Source organism: Phodopus roborovskii, unplaced genomic scaffold, assembly GCF_943737965.1.
Source record: "Phodopus roborovskii unplaced genomic scaffold, PHOROB, whole genome shotgun sequence".
Lineage (NCBI taxonomy): Eukaryota > Metazoa > Chordata > Mammalia > Rodentia > Cricetidae > Phodopus > Phodopus roborovskii.
The window spans coordinates 33,509,305-33,524,253 of record NW_026126447.1 but is presented as its reverse complement, the minus strand read 5'-3'; the positions used below and the strand labels follow the sequence as shown (position 1 = coordinate 33,524,253).

The window sequence follows — 14,949 nt, the reverse complement described above, 5'->3', positions numbered from 1 at the left end:
GAGCTGCTAGGGAAAGACTCTTCCAGCAGGTAGTGCTCACTGGCAATGCACTTGCTGACAGAACCATGTATAAGCCCCTGCTCTTCATCAGCGTCCACTGTTTTTGAGTGGCTGACCAGCGTTGCATATTTAACTGAGGGTTGTCTCTGACACTCATCCTCACAGGTTACCTGGGTGCTCGGAGCCCCAGAGAAGGTAGCACTGTTACACTGGTCACTAATACAAATAGAACCCCTTTCAGGATCTGGAGTGGTCAAAAGAAGTGAGACCATAGCTGCTGGTACCATCTCATCTTTATTTTTCCAAGCTGTATCAACACTGATTTCTTCTGAAATGGGTTCAGGTTCCAGAAGAAGAGGACCAAATATCACTGATTCTGCATGCTTGGTAAAAAGATGCTCAAATGTTTCAGGCTAAAAGAAAAGACACATTTAAATGCTCAGTATGTTACAACTTCATTCTATCACACTTGCAGAAAGGCCAGTGTGCAAGAGTAAAATCAAGGGACATCCACCAACCACAAATGACACCGTTTGTGGCTGAAAACTTGAAATATGAAAAATCAGAAGGGAGAGGCAGTCTCAGCTTTTCAAAGCCCGACAAGACAGTCTCAGGCTTGCATTTTTCAAATGCCAGGAACATAAATACACAAACCTCCTTTCATGGGTAAAAATGAATTAGATACTTGACTGTGCCATGGCTACAAGTAAGTGAGACATACCAGTAAATGCTTAGCCCCCCCCCATGGAGATCCAGTACTGTGACTGGAAAATAATCTCTTCTGAAAAAGTCATCCTATTTTTATAGTAGTCACTCTGTTTTATATTCACTATGTTTTAAGGTAATTTCCACAAAATGATTTCTGAAAAAGTCATTTTCAAAAGACTATTTCTGCTTCTGTTGATATAACCAAAGGGGCTAGAATGATGGCTCAGTGGGCAAGAGTACTGGCTGCTCTTCCAGAGGACTTGGGTTCAATTCCCAGAACCTACATGGCAGCTTACACCTGATTGTAATTCAAATTCAAGGGCTTGTGACACCCTCACATCGATGTACCTGAAAATACCAATGCACATAAAATTAAAATACATATATAATTTTTTTAAAGACGAAGAAACAAAACAAACAAACCAAAGCAAACCAAGAAACAAACAAACAAAAAAACCCTAATACCTACCTGTAATTATCCACAGAACTCTATAGGTTAAGGCAGGACAGTAAGCTGAGGGCAGCTTGGGATATATATATTTGTCTTAGCTGTGTGTTGGTGGCTCGTGCCTTTAAACCCAACCCTTGGGAAGGCAGAGGCAAGTGGATCCTTGTGCCTTCCAGGCCAGCCTTGTCTACAAAGCAGGTTCCAGGGCAACCTTCAAAGCTATATCGAGAAACTCTGTCTCAAAACAACAACAACAAAATGTTCAAGAAAAAAAACCAAAAGCAACAACAAAATCAACATCAACAAAAATACTAAAATGAAAACAGTTTAGCAAGAAGGTGGTTGCACGTGCCTTTATCACAGCAATCCTGTTGTAGAGGCAGGTGAATCTCTATGAATTCAGGGCAAACTGAAACAGAGCTAGTTGCAGGACCAGATCCAGAGCTACAGAGCAACCCTGTCTCAAAACAAAACAAAGCAAAGCAAAACAAACAAACATACACAAATACCAACCAAATAGAAAAGTATAATTCAGTGACAGCCTATTTATTTTACATCTAGGGACATAGGTATATGGAACCATTTCTTCCTTAAATCCATAAATGTTCATGGTACATATCCTTTTTATGGAGGCCTGTATTGTGTTTGATATATTGTAATGATGGACTAGGATCTATGTCCATCAGGGATACTCAATTATTTGTTGTTGTCTCTTGAGCTGATATGCTATTACAGTCATGCTTGCTCTGTAGAGCCATGGTGCTTCATCTGGTTTCTTTTTTTGCTTTGATAGTTCAAGGAAGAGAGATTACAGTTTTCATTTGAATGTGTCCTAGAATTCTATTGTGATTTCATCAGGCCATGGATGTTCTTTACCTAGGGGTATTTTTTTAATCACCATACGAATTTCTTGATTTGTTATGGGTCTGTTTAGTTGTGGACTTTTCTTTTCCTCTTTGGATTTTTGAGACAGGATTTCTCCATGTAGCTCTGCCTTTCCTGGAACTCACTCTGCAGACCATCCCTGCTTCTGCTTCCCAGATGCATGGTTTAATTTTGGTGGTTTTGCTGATCTCAAAATTCTACTATTTCTGTTAGTTTGCTATGCTTTATGGTGGTGATAAATTCTTTAAGATTTATTAAAGTTTGACTAGGATTCAGAATGTACAGCCAGTTTAAAGCTATAGAGTTCCGACAGTGGTGATACACACCTTTAATCCCAGCAGCGATAGAGCTATGCGGAGGTGAAACACACCTTTGATCCAAGGATTCAGGATTAAGAGGTAGACAGATCTCTGTTAGTTCAAGGACACACTGACTACCACTAAAAGAAACAGGTCTCACAAAGGTGATCTCAGCATTTGGGATCACAGGCCTTTTATCCCAGCACTAGGAAGGCAGAGACAAGAGACATGGCTTGGCAGAGACAGGAATATGAGGAGGGGCAGGCAGGAACTGAGAGCTTTTCACCTCTGATTGCCATGTCAGCTGGGTAGAGGTAATACGTTTTGGATTAGGTGCTTTGCTCTCTGGTCTTCAGCTTGAAAGTTGAACCCCGATGTCTGTCTCTGGGTCTTTTATTTTTCAACCTACAATTTGTCACCCAACATGAACATATGAATCCATTAAAAAAAACCGATTGCCTGTGGCTTTGAAGCCACTGGGCCAGGCCCAAAGCTGAGCTGCAGGTGGGACTCGCACCTGAGTCCCTGCCCGCCCAGCTAAGTTTGCTTTTGTTTTTGTCTCTCCCAAGTCCTTAAGAGATTGTTGAATTTTTGAGTTATAGCTTTTCTAGATAGTCTTCTGCTGCCACCAAAACTCAGGAGGTTTTCGGTTTTTCCCAGAGCCCCGTCCTCTGGCTGATCCTTTCAGCTCATCCCACAAGACAGATCTCAGATTCAGATGTGCTGTGCCTCTCACAGTCACTGACATTGTTAGCAGATTTGATAAGTTAATTGGAAATTCTAAAGGAAGAGATTAGTTTAGAAAGATAAGATTTTCCCCACACTAAAAAATGGAAAACACCATTAAAATGGAGAGTATTCGTTTTTGTATGCTTACATAAAGGATGGTTTAAAAACCGAGCAACTTAACCAGGGTTTATGTACTGTTATCGTCTTTGTGAAAAGGTCATTATTTTGATAATTCCTGGCATTTCTCAAACACAAAAACAAAAATGGCTGATATAAGTGCTAAGATGCACACCTTAGAAAAACTTGTTAAAAGAGTATAGAGATATTCAAACCCAGAATACATGAAGAACCAAATTCAGCATTGTATTTTATTTTTAAATGGGGATACCCTAACGTCCTAAGACGATCACTTTTAATATATCCAGTAATTTTATAGGAAAATTAAAATGTAAAAGTTTCTATAAGAACTATTTCGAATCCTGTATTAATGTTATATTTCTAGAAATTCCAGGAATTTTCCAGGTAGTCTCTTAGGGCACCCACTCAGCATTTGTGAAACAGATGATAAACACTTGGTCAGTTTGTTACAGGGTTATCACTATTGATTGTATAAATTTGGTGAAAGCTGACTTAGAAACAGTACCACAATTATAATTGTTTGCTGGTTCTGAAAAGAGGCTAAGAATATTCAACAGGGGCTGAAGAGATGGCTCCGTTGCCGAGAGCACTGGCTGCTCTTCTAGAAAACCCTGGTTCAATTCCCAGCAACCACATGGTGGTTCACAACCATCTGTAATTCTAGTTTCAGAGGATCTGACACTCTCACAAGGCATACTTGCAAGCAGTACATCAATGTACATACAAAATAAAAATAAAGGGGCTGGAGCACCATGTGCTCTTCTAGAGGTCCTGAATTCAATTCTTAGCAACCACATAGTGGCTTACAACCACATATAATAAGATCTGGTGCCCTCTTCTGGCAGGCAGGTATATATGCAGACAGAACACTGTATACATTATAAACACATATTTTTAAAATTTTATTTAAAAAGAAAACACTTTTCCTTGACAATTCAAAATCAAAAACTTACCATCTGTTAACATGCATATAAGTTGTAAGAGGATTCTCTAATACTAATTTTTAAAAAAGAATATCGAACATAAGGCTAAAACAAAGGGTATGGCTATCTCCCAAGATCCAATTCTTGGATATGGAGATTATGCTACTTAGAAAGGTAATGTCTATATGATGATCACCTCTTAGTTATGCCATGCAGCAGTTTTGAAATGCTTAGAACAGACTTGGAGAAGCAAGAAGCAAAATTGAATCATTTACAGAAGTTATACAGGGAACAAAGGAAGAATTCACAGGTTTTATAAAAAGACTGTTGACAGTAGTAAGTAGAATGATTTCAGATTCAGAAGCTAGAAAAATAATAATTAAAACAATGGCTTTTCCAAATGCTAATGTCCAATGCAAACGGATAACTAGGCCTTTAAGAGCAAGATCAGCACCTTTGGAGGACTGGATCCCAGAAAAAATTTAATATTGAAGTTCCAAACAGGAAGCAGTTTTCTCTGTATTCAGACTACCCTGGAACTCATTCTGTAGGACAGAGGGGCCTATATCTCAAAGGCATGCTTCTGCCTCCTCCCTGCTGGGATTGAAGGTATGCATCACCAGACAAGTTTTCTATTTCAAAGCTACTCTGATTTTTCTTGTCTCTTGATACCCATTGGGTTTAGATTTGGTTTGTTTTTGTTTCCAAATATTTTAGTGAAGTCATAAAATTATTTATTTGTGCTTTTCAAGGTTTAATTCTAGTCACTAGAGTTTCAAATTTCCCTCAAAGATCCCTTTCAATGTGTCCCTGAATTTGTAATGCAGTTATAATTTTTTTCAATCCAGGAAATTATTTTCTTCCTCCTTCCATTCCTGCCTCCCTCCCTCCCTCCCTTCCCTTCCTTTTCTTCTTTCCTTCCAGTCTTCATTCTTTTCCTTCCTTCCTCTTTCATTTTTTTTTCTTTGACCCATTTCTTCAGTAACAAGTTCTTCTAATAGTCATCAGGTTTGGACATCACGAGTTTTCATGTCAGTTTTTAACTTTGTTGCAATGTGTTCAGACTGTGTAAAAGGGCTCAATCACTCACCATTGTTGGCTTCAATGTAATTTATTTTGAAGCCATGAGACTTTGGAGCTCACTCTCAGCAAGTTCAGTGCCATTCCTTTCCTAGATAAGGGATCTTCAGGCCTTAAAAACCGTGACAAGAATAGTGGCCAAGAAGTACCTCAGATGGTGAGCATCCAGTTCCCCAGGGTCTGACAATTACATCAAAAGCACCACTCAGGGGCAACCAATTCATTAAAATGGACTGCTAGAAGCTTCTTTCAGAAATATCAAATTTTAATTGACTCTTAAGTCACTTGTCCTCATGTTCTCCTTGTTCTCCATGTAAACTTTCAATTGAACTGCGATTTCATATCCCTAATCCCCTCTCTCCCACAGCTTTCTGTGGCTGTTTGATGAGACACCCCTCCTTTGGGCATCACATGCCAGTACCCAGAAGTAATGCTGCTCCACCTACCCAGCAAGATAGGTCTGGTCTCTAGTCATAACAAACAAAACAGGCACCTGCAGCAAAGCACACCGATTTGGGCAGCCTTATAGTTCTGAGAATATCCATGAGCTCAGGACAAAGTCGGGCAAATCTGTCTTCAAGGACATGACCCATGCCATCATAGCACTCCCAAGGGGCAGGGTACAGCTCCAGGGTCAGCTGACTCAGATTTGCTGTGTGGTGAAACAGGTCTTGAAGGACAGCCATGGAGATGACATTGTCATAGAAGTTGATCTTAGTGAGCTGTGTACACTGGCTTAAGGCAGGCAGGAGGGCACTGAGCTGGGAGATCTTCATCCTACAGCCCTCCAATTCCAGGGTCTTCAGAGTGGATGCAACTTGCTCCAGGAGAACATGGAGGGGCCCAGTACTTAAATGGGACAACACCACACCACTGAGATTCAGGTGTATGAGCTGATGTAGGTTTACACTCAAGGGTAGATGGTCCAAGTCTGCGTTGGAGAGCTGGGAATGAGTGATGGACAGGGTCTCCAAGGGAGTCTCTAGGTACCTAGGGAGAGAGACAAGAGGTGAGTTCTGGGAAATGGGGTTGGAAAGCGTTGGTGAAGGGGTTGACACTGTGATGGACAGGTTAGCCTTGTTCAAGCTCAGTCTCACCCCATGATAGACATGCACATTAGGATGCTGCCAATGTTATCTCACCCAAGTCACAGTGTTTTACACCAAGGGCACCATCATCACAGTGGGACTGCTTCAGGACATGCGCACTGCCCCTCCCAGTACAGGTCAGCTCAGGGCTACAGAGCACGTGCAAACTAATCAAGACCTGGTTACATCCTTGGCATGTCTCTGCAGAAGTCTGCACAGCTACATCAGCAGTACATTTGATGCCTGTTCACACTGCTTCACACTAGCCTCTGACATACAAGCCAGTGCAAGGTACTCCCCAGCTACTCATCCCCTACCAAGCTTGACCCCCCACCCCCACATACACACCACACACAGCCTTTCCCACACAGAGACAGAATCAGGCTAGCACCCCTTCACAGGGAGTCTCCAGCCCTGTTGGGTCCCTTGTGCCTGGTATGGAGGGCCCCCTATCTGCAGAACACAGAGAAAGGTTTTGCTATGGTCTGGACAGCTGCTCCCCATCTTACCTTAGCAATGTTTTCAAGTTGCCTTTTAGAGAGTAGATGTCATTCATATAGAGATTCTGGACACAATTGAGATGGAGATGGGGGAACTGAGGAATGGTCTTGGTGACACACTTCTTCATGTCTGGTGGAGCAAAGTCCCCACTGAAGACCTTCTTGAAGATTCCCAGCAGAGGGAGAGTGCAAAGATTTCCCAGCTGCTCCAGGTAATGTGCAAACCAGTCTGGGCTTCCCTGTTGCCACCAGGAATTCAGTTCCAATTCCTGGACACAGTCTCTGCCTAAAATTTTGAGGACCTCTCTGACAGTGTAGACATGTGATGCTGTGATCTTCAGCTCCCTACAACACAGCTGCACTGAGCCTTTTCTCAGCCTGGCCCACTTTAACAGGCATTTGTCAGCTTCCTTGAGATGCTCCCCACAGAGGTCAAAGTCCACTAACACCCTCAAGGGCCACTTCACCACACACTTTGGATCCTGTTCCCTAGTTTCCTCTTGACTCGGGGCCTGTGGGGTGAAGCTGACATCTATGGCTCCAGCCTGTCCATCCCAGGAGTCCTGGTGCACTCTCTGCAAATCAAGCACTTGGAGTTTCCACCTGCTGGGAAAAGCAGGCAGAAATGTTGAGAGCTAGGTCAGACACCACACAGTCTGCTGTCCTTCCTCATCTCTCCTCTCTCTTTCTGTTCTCCACGGTCCTCTATGGACAGCTCTAAGTTCTCAGAGCTGCCCATGGAACCCATGCCCTCCCGCTACTGGAAGGTCTCCTCGACCCGCTGGCATCTGAAGTTCTGGTTACTGCCCTGTGTTTACCTGGAGTCCTGCCTGTTGGCACTGTGCCTAGAGACACAGGACAGCCTCACTCTTCTGTGGCTGTGTCAGAACTAAGCTGCCCTCCACACCTGACACTCTTGTACCTTCTGCAAGATGAGGCCTGTGCAGTCCTCCAAACCGCCACACTGAGAAACCTCAGATCCACATTAGAGCCCACTCTTCCCTCACTCTTGTTGTCCCCTGCCTGAACCTGCAGGACTATTAGAGGGGTCTTACATACCTGGGGCGAACCTTGTGTGTAACCAGAAAATCCAGGGCCTGGAGCACAGCCTTCAAAGTCTCCATGTGTGAGGTATCCATCAGAGTCCCCATGGAGAGGCAGTGAAATGGCCAGGCTGCCACCATCGCCCTCACCATGTTAGTCTGTCTGCCAGTGACGGCCTCCTTGAACAGTGGTGGGAAGAACTCCACAGGCAGGTCATCTAGAGCACAGATGGCCAAGGCCTCATTCTTCAGCAGCCTCTGCACTGTCTCCTGCAGGAGTGTGGGCTGGGCAGGGTCACTCATTCCTGTAGATCCTCGGGGTCCGGAGTCCTGGGAGGCTTCTGGAAAGAACACAGTTTATTTTCTTTTTGTTTTTCAAGTCAGGGTTTCTGTGTGTCACAGCCCTAGCTGTCCTGAAACTAGCTCAGTAGCCCAGACTAGCCTTGAACTCAGAGATATACTTCCCTCTGCTGGGATCAGAGATGTGCACCACCACTGCCCAGCCCAAAAGAACACATTTTCAGGCCAACATATAGAAAGCCTTTATTCTCTCCCATCCAAGGACTCTCCGAAGGGCATCGTCATACCTATGACAATACCTCATCCTTAGTTTCCATCATGCCACTCACTATCTGTTGGTATCAAACCATAACAACCACCAAGCAGAATGTGAAATCCTTACAGGCACATGTGATCACGTACTCGCCCTGACATATGTATTTACAGCCCCTGCGGCTCTCAACCCCAGTCCCACTGGGAAGGGGTACCCTGGACTCTGTAAGCTGGGCCACAGACAGCATTTAAGCATCTGAGGAAATGAACTGTCAATTTACACTGCCCTGGCTGCTGTCAGTGTTTCAAAGTCTGTGTGTAAAGAACCCAAATTCCCAGAAGTGATAGAGCCATGCAATCTCAAGCAGAACTTCTGGGAAGAGGGTGGGCCTCACAGACCACTTGGAGAGTTCCCAACTATCCTGCTCTACAGGACCCTTGCCCCTGAATAAGAATTGTCAAGCAAATGTAAACGACAGCATGTCAAAGTTATCACAAACTGGGTGGTGGTGGTGGTGGTGGTGGTGGTACACACCTTTAAGTCCAGAGCCCTAGGCATACTATTGTCAATGAGTTCAAGGCCAGATGGGTCTACAGAGCTAGTTCCAGGACAGCCAAGACTTCAGAGAAACCTTGTCTCGGGAGAGACAACAACAACAAAACATAAATATAAATTGGTCTGAAGTTTCCATGATGGTCCATGCTGATGACCCCACAACTCAGGTTCTGGGAGAGAAGAATTTTGCACTCCAATCAGTCCATCTGGATATGGCCAGCCTGGCATCAGGGCAGGCCTGCTGCAGAACACACAAACAACATACTAACAGACAACATTACATGTTTGAGATGAGGACAGCCCCAAACCAATGAAGGGGTCTAAGTCATTGCCCTGAAGCTCCACCTCTGAAGCCACTCAAATGAGAACCCATTTATCATCTTGTGCCTCAAGTCCCCCATGGACAGGGGATGGAAGTAGTGGAGGTAGGGGGTATATGCGGTGTCTTGATGGAGGAGGATTACTCACCTGAGGCAGGCAGCAATGGTAGCTCTCCTATTCCCAGCAAAGCCAGAGAATGACTCAGGCTCCAGGGCTCTGAGTTTCTTCTCTGGTCCTCTGACCCTTATATACAACTTCCCACTCTCACCTCCCCCTTGTAGTCCCAGCTCCAACCACAAACTGCAATCTGTTTGGAGGATTAACTCTCCATCCTGTTAATCCTATTCAGAATACTGCATCACAATACTGATTGACTCCTGTCTCAGTGCTACAAAGAGAAAGATCCCAGGCCTTCATCAAGGTCAGGGGATCCTCTGTGATACCTCTCCACAAACTCTGAGTTCTAAGATTTGTTTATTTGATGATTGTGGATTTTCTTTTCAGAGGGGATTGCAGTATAGCCAATGCCTACCTGGAACTTATTGTGTAGCCCAAGCATATTTGGAATTCTCCGTAATCGTCCTACCCCAATATCTGGCTATGAAATCAAAGTAAAGAGAAGCCATTCTGACAATGCCTTCCTTCTCCCTTCCTTGCTGGCCTTCTCTTACATCTGATCATGTGCTGCTGGTTGCCTGAAGTTGTCAATCTCAGCTGAGCAATGCAGACTTGCTACCTTAGGAAGGTTTCCAGAGTGCCAGATGACTGCGATGCAGACTCTCACAGCAGGAGGCGCTGTGGGCACATCAGAGATGGCAGAAGCAAAATAATGAGAGAAGAGCAATGGGAGCAGGGTCTTTTTGAACACACAGCCAAGATTGGATTTGGACTCCAGACCTTCCTTCCTCCATTTCCTGGGTGGTGAGACTGGTGAGTTACACCACTGTGTCTGTTTGCCTGTTCTTCTGACTCCCAAATTCTGCCTGGCAATCTGCACACAACAGCCTCCAAGAGAGGGGCAAAAGTCTTTGTCCTGTTCTAAAAGAAGTGACAGCCCTTAACAACAATAATACAGCCAGAGGGTGGTAGTGCATGCCTTTCATAGCAGCACTCAGGAGGCAGAGGCAGGAATTCCCAGTGAGTTTGAGTTCAGCCTGGTATATAAGAGCAAGTTCTAGGATAGCCTCCAAAAGCCAGAGAAACTCTGTGTCAAACAACAACAACAACAAACAAACAAACAAAACAAAAGAACCACCAATAATGTGAGCTGTCCTTAGTGTGATAATGAGTCTGTAAACCTAGTCCTAGTACCTTACTTCCCTGGATGAACAGATAACAATGGAGAATTTTTGAACCATTTAACCTCTTATTGCTGTGTTATGAACCATTTTTTTGTGGCAGAGCTTGCCACAAAGCTAAAGTGACCTGGCTGTAAGCTTGGAACCCTAAGTTTATTCCTGGGGACCCACAGAGTAGAAGGGGAGGGCTGACTCCCAAACTACTCCTCTGACCTCCTCATGCAGGCCAAGCTGGAATGTTGTGGTGTACATATACACACAAAATAGATAGATGCAGGGGCTGGAGAAATGTCCCATCAGTTCAGAGGGTGCACTGCTCTTGAGGAGAACCTGAGTTTTGCTCCCAGCACCCATGTTAGACATCTATAACACTCCTGTAACACCAATTCCAAGGGAATCTAAGGCCTTTGGCTGCCTCAGGCTGCTGCACTTTTAGTCACATATCCTCATCCGCATCTACTTAGTTCAAAATAATAAGTTCAGAGGATGTTGTGGGTAGAGGCTAATGTTCTGCTGAAGTGATATTGTGGCTGTGGACTGACATCCAAAAACATCTGACTAACTTGGAGACTGGAAAGATGGCTCAGCAGTTAAGAGCATTTGTTGCTCTTGTCAGGGACACAGGATTGGTTCCCACGGCTCACATGGTGGCTCACAACCATCCATAGCTCCAGTTTTAGGAGGCCTGATGGCACCTTTGGAACTCACAGGGCACTGTGCACTCATGTGGTGCACATACTATGTGCAGGCAATACACTCATACACATACAATAAAAGAGATATCTAAAACAAACTAGTAATAAATACCAAAATGCCAAAAGGGATCAAAGGAGGTGTCTGAGTCACTGCCTGAATCCCTGTGTCGGGAGTCTGGCCCAGCTGAATCACAGGTGTTCACACAGGGTGTTTTCCTGTCCCACCCAACCCTTCCTCCAGCATCATCTGGAGTAGCATTGCAGCTCAAGATCACACAGAATATTCCTGCTTTTCACCTCCAATAAATACATCAAGAGACTGGTTTTGGAACTGAACATGGTGGAACACACCTTTAATCCAATCACTTGGGAGACAGAGGCAGCAGAGGAAGGCAGATGTCTTTGACTTCTAGGGCATCCTGGTCCACTAAGCAAGCTCCAGGACAGCCAGGGATGTTACACATACATACCCAGTCTGGAAAAAAGAAAACAAAAAACAAAACAAAGAGTCTGGTTTGGGGTTGGACAGATGGAGCGGGGGTCAAGAACACTTGCTGTTCTTTCAAATCACCCAGGTTCTGTTCCCAACAGTCAAATGGCAGCACAGAGATGACTCTACCCACAACTCCAGGGGTTCTGACCTCTCTTCCATCATCCTCATGCACTACTCACACACATGATGCTCGGTTATACATACATACAAACATACATACATGCAATATATACTAATGCACACACAGCCCCTCAACCAAAGTTCTGGGATGTGCCACATTCAGTAGAGTACTTGTCAACATAAAGGCTGGGTTAGATCTCACAACTCCACAAATGGATCCTGAGAGTGCACACTTGCTGTCCTTCCACTCTTTAGAGAAAGACTAAGGGACAGAGGTTCAAGGGCAGCCTGGATGCCTTGTGAGGTCACTTCAAATCCTACCTTTAAAAAAAATCAAGATATTAAAAAAAATTGGAATGCACTTTTGTTAAAAGAAAGATTGCTCTGCCAGGATTTCCCACCCCACCCCCTCTGGTTGTCTTCTTATTTTGTATGATTTTTCAAGATAGAGTTGGAACTCAACCTTGTAGATCAGGCTGACCTTGATGTCACAAAACAATATGCCTGCCTCTGGCACAGGAGTGCTGGGATGAAAGATATAAGCCAGCACCCAACACTTTCTCCTTCCTTCATTCCCTCCTTCCTTCCTTCTCTACCTGCTTATATTGATCATAGATTACATTCTCATACAATATATCCTGATTACAGTTTCCTGTGTCTCGTGTCCTCCCAGCTCCTCTCCACCGCCCCTCCCATACAGATCCACTCCCTTTCTGCCTTCCATAAGAAAGAACAAGCTTCTGAGAGATAGCATCGAAATAGAACATATAAGATAAACAAAACTGCTACTTGGAAGTTGGACAAGGCAAACCAGGAGAAGGAAAAGAGCCCCTAGAGCAAGCACAAGAATCAGGGACTTGGTCATCCGCACTGAGGAAGCCCATAAAATCACTAAGCCAAAAGCTGCTTAAGTCTCTGAGTTGATATGACCTTTGTTCAGCTGATTCAGAGGGCCTTGTTCTAGTGTCTTCCGTGCCTCTGACTCTTAGACCCTTCAGAGGGATTCCCTGAGCTCTGAGGGGAGAGATTTGGTGGAGCCATCTCACTTAGGGCCCCGAGTACGAAGGACTCTCAATCTCTACTTAAAGTCTATCTGTCAGGCTTTCCAACCCTAGAATGTTTTTAAATGTGTCCATTTTATTTTATCTTTTAAATGTTTAACTGCCAGCAGTGATTGGAACTGGGCGAGACAGTGCTGAACCTGGTCAGCCGAGCACTGACAAGAGTCTCCCATGCTGACAGCGAGTGAAGTGGCAGTTTGGGGACAGCACTGCTTAATTCTCCAGCATTCACTGCCAAGCTGCTCTTGACCTCCCTGCTGTGTAGAACTGGCTGTCCTGGAATTTACTCTGTAGCCCAGGCTGGGTTCAGACTCAGAGATCTGCCTGCCTCTTCCTCCACAGTGCTGGGATTAGTGGTGTGGACCATCCACCATTGCCTAGCTCTGCTCCTGTCTCTTGTTACAACGAATGTGTGCCCACACCCTTAGTTCAGCCTCCATTGTTGAGTCTATCTCCTCTAGCCAGCATGCTGAGCCCATCCCTTTGTGGTCCCTCTACCTTCTTCTTCCGTTCTAGCATTACAGGTGAACCTACCATTCTGGTAAAAATGGTAATGGAGATGGAGACCAGTACTTCCTGCATGCTAGGGAAACTATCGCCTGAGCCACATTTTCAGTACCTATTCACAAGATGAATGAGCTCACACATCCTCCTGCCTCTGTCTTTTGAGTCTCTGACCCAGCAGTTGTCTGCCATAGCATCTAGCAGAGCTCCTGGACTCCAGACCAAGTTTATAGAACAAATGGGTTAAAGACCCTTTGACAACAGCATTCTAAACTTTGTATTTCAGGCTTGTTTAGAGTCCTGGAGAACTGAGCACAGTCCATTCACCATCACATGCTAGGCTCAGCCCTCAGGCCCCTTCTGCTAACCTTTCTCCTGGGAATGGATTCATCAAGCTGTAGTGGAACTGGATAGGGTATCTTTGATTAGGGTGGTTTTGTGAGGCTTTGCCTACCCAGGGAGAATTATGGCTTTGAAAGCAACAGATGGTGATTGAAATGAAACGTGTAAACCAAGGTATTCACCAACACTAGAGTAGTGAACTGACCCTGAGAGATCTCTGTGTTGGGAGAAGGGCTTGTTAAGTTTCTTGTCCTCAATGGAACTTTCCTTCCATGCTTCCTTGCCTTCCTGGACTGATTGATGTGCACTATGAGAAGGAATCATTGGGATTTAGAGGATTTCTCCCAAGATGGATCAGAGGCCTCTGGTACCAGATTAGAGGAATGTTGTTCTGCTATTAAAGGTGTGTGCCACCACTGCCTGCCTGGTTATTCTTATCATTCAAAAGTTGATCCATTTAGTCATGGTGTTTAATTTATTAGCAGAGGATAACCTTTCACAATAATCCAGGGGCAGGAGTGAGGGTGTATTCCTTGGAAATACGATGTACAATATGCCTGAGGCCTTACACTACATACCCCCAAATATACTAGTAATAATACAATTTCATGAAATGAACCTACCAGCAGACTATATGTAGTGAATGCACACGCACATGTGAATATAACCTTTATAGAACTGGATAGAATAGCAAAAGAAAGCACTATGTGGTTTCCCTCCTCAACCCCAAGGTCTTCTCATTAAGTCAGTCTCAGACCCCTACTTTCCTGACCAGATATGATGAGCAAGAAGAATCCAGGCTTAGGGGCCTGGAGAGATGGCTCAGTGGTTAAAAATATTGGCTGATCTTCCAGAGGTCCTGAGTTCAATTCCCAGAAAGTACATATTGGTTCACAACCATCAATAATGAGACCTGTTTCCTTCTGGCATGAAGAGATACAGACAGACAGAATACTGTATACATTATAAATAAATGTATGTTTAAATTGTGTTCATTAAAAAAAATCCAAGATTATCTTTAGGGCTAAAAATAACCTTGAATACAGGATTCCTTTTCTTGGGGAACAGACTGGATGCCAGCAAGGACTGGTGGTGAATACCTATATTTCCTGAACTAGGATGGGAAGGCAGGAGACTTTAGAGATTTTAACGATAGCACTTGATAA

General features: G+C 44.3%; 2 protein-coding genes across 2 annotated transcripts in view; both read right to left on the bottom strand.

Moving 5' to 3' along the window:
* Window positions 1-275: 275 nt before the first annotated feature.
* Lepr (leptin receptor) overlaps window positions 276-14,949 on the bottom strand; it is a 117,904-nt gene continuing 103,230 nt past the window's right edge. Inside the window, exon 20 of the transcript XR_007834748.1 lies at window positions 276-413. The gene's annotated coding sequence lies outside the window, so the exon portion shown is untranslated. The remainder of the gene's footprint in view (window positions 414-14,949) is intronic.
* On the bottom strand, window positions 5,678-8,144 carry LOC127224813 (PRAME family member 12-like). Its single transcript, XM_051187975.1, has 3 exons — window positions 7,858-8,144; window positions 6,808-7,401; window positions 5,678-6,200 (listed from the first exon to the last, which is right to left on the bottom strand). Exons 1-3 carry the CDS (start codon window positions 8,142-8,144, stop codon window positions 5,678-5,680), a joined length of 1,404 nt encoding a protein of 467 aa, XP_051043932.1.

What these genes read in the sequence shown, in the direction of transcription:
- LOC127224813 (XM_051187975.1), bottom strand. Translation starts at nt 8,144, where the DNA reads ATGAGTGACCCTGCCCAGCCCACACTCCTGCAGGAGACAGTGCAGAGG. An exon ending in ACACACAAGGTTCGCCCCAG is followed by an intron (nt 7,402 to 7,857) that starts GTATGTAAGACC and finishes TTTTCCCAGCAG; the next exon opens with GTGGAAACTCCAAGTGCTTG. An exon ending in AACTTGAAAACATTGCTAAG is followed by an intron (nt 6,201 to 6,807) that starts GTAAGATGGGGA and finishes CTCTCTCCCTAG; the next exon opens with GTACCTAGAGACTCCCTTGG.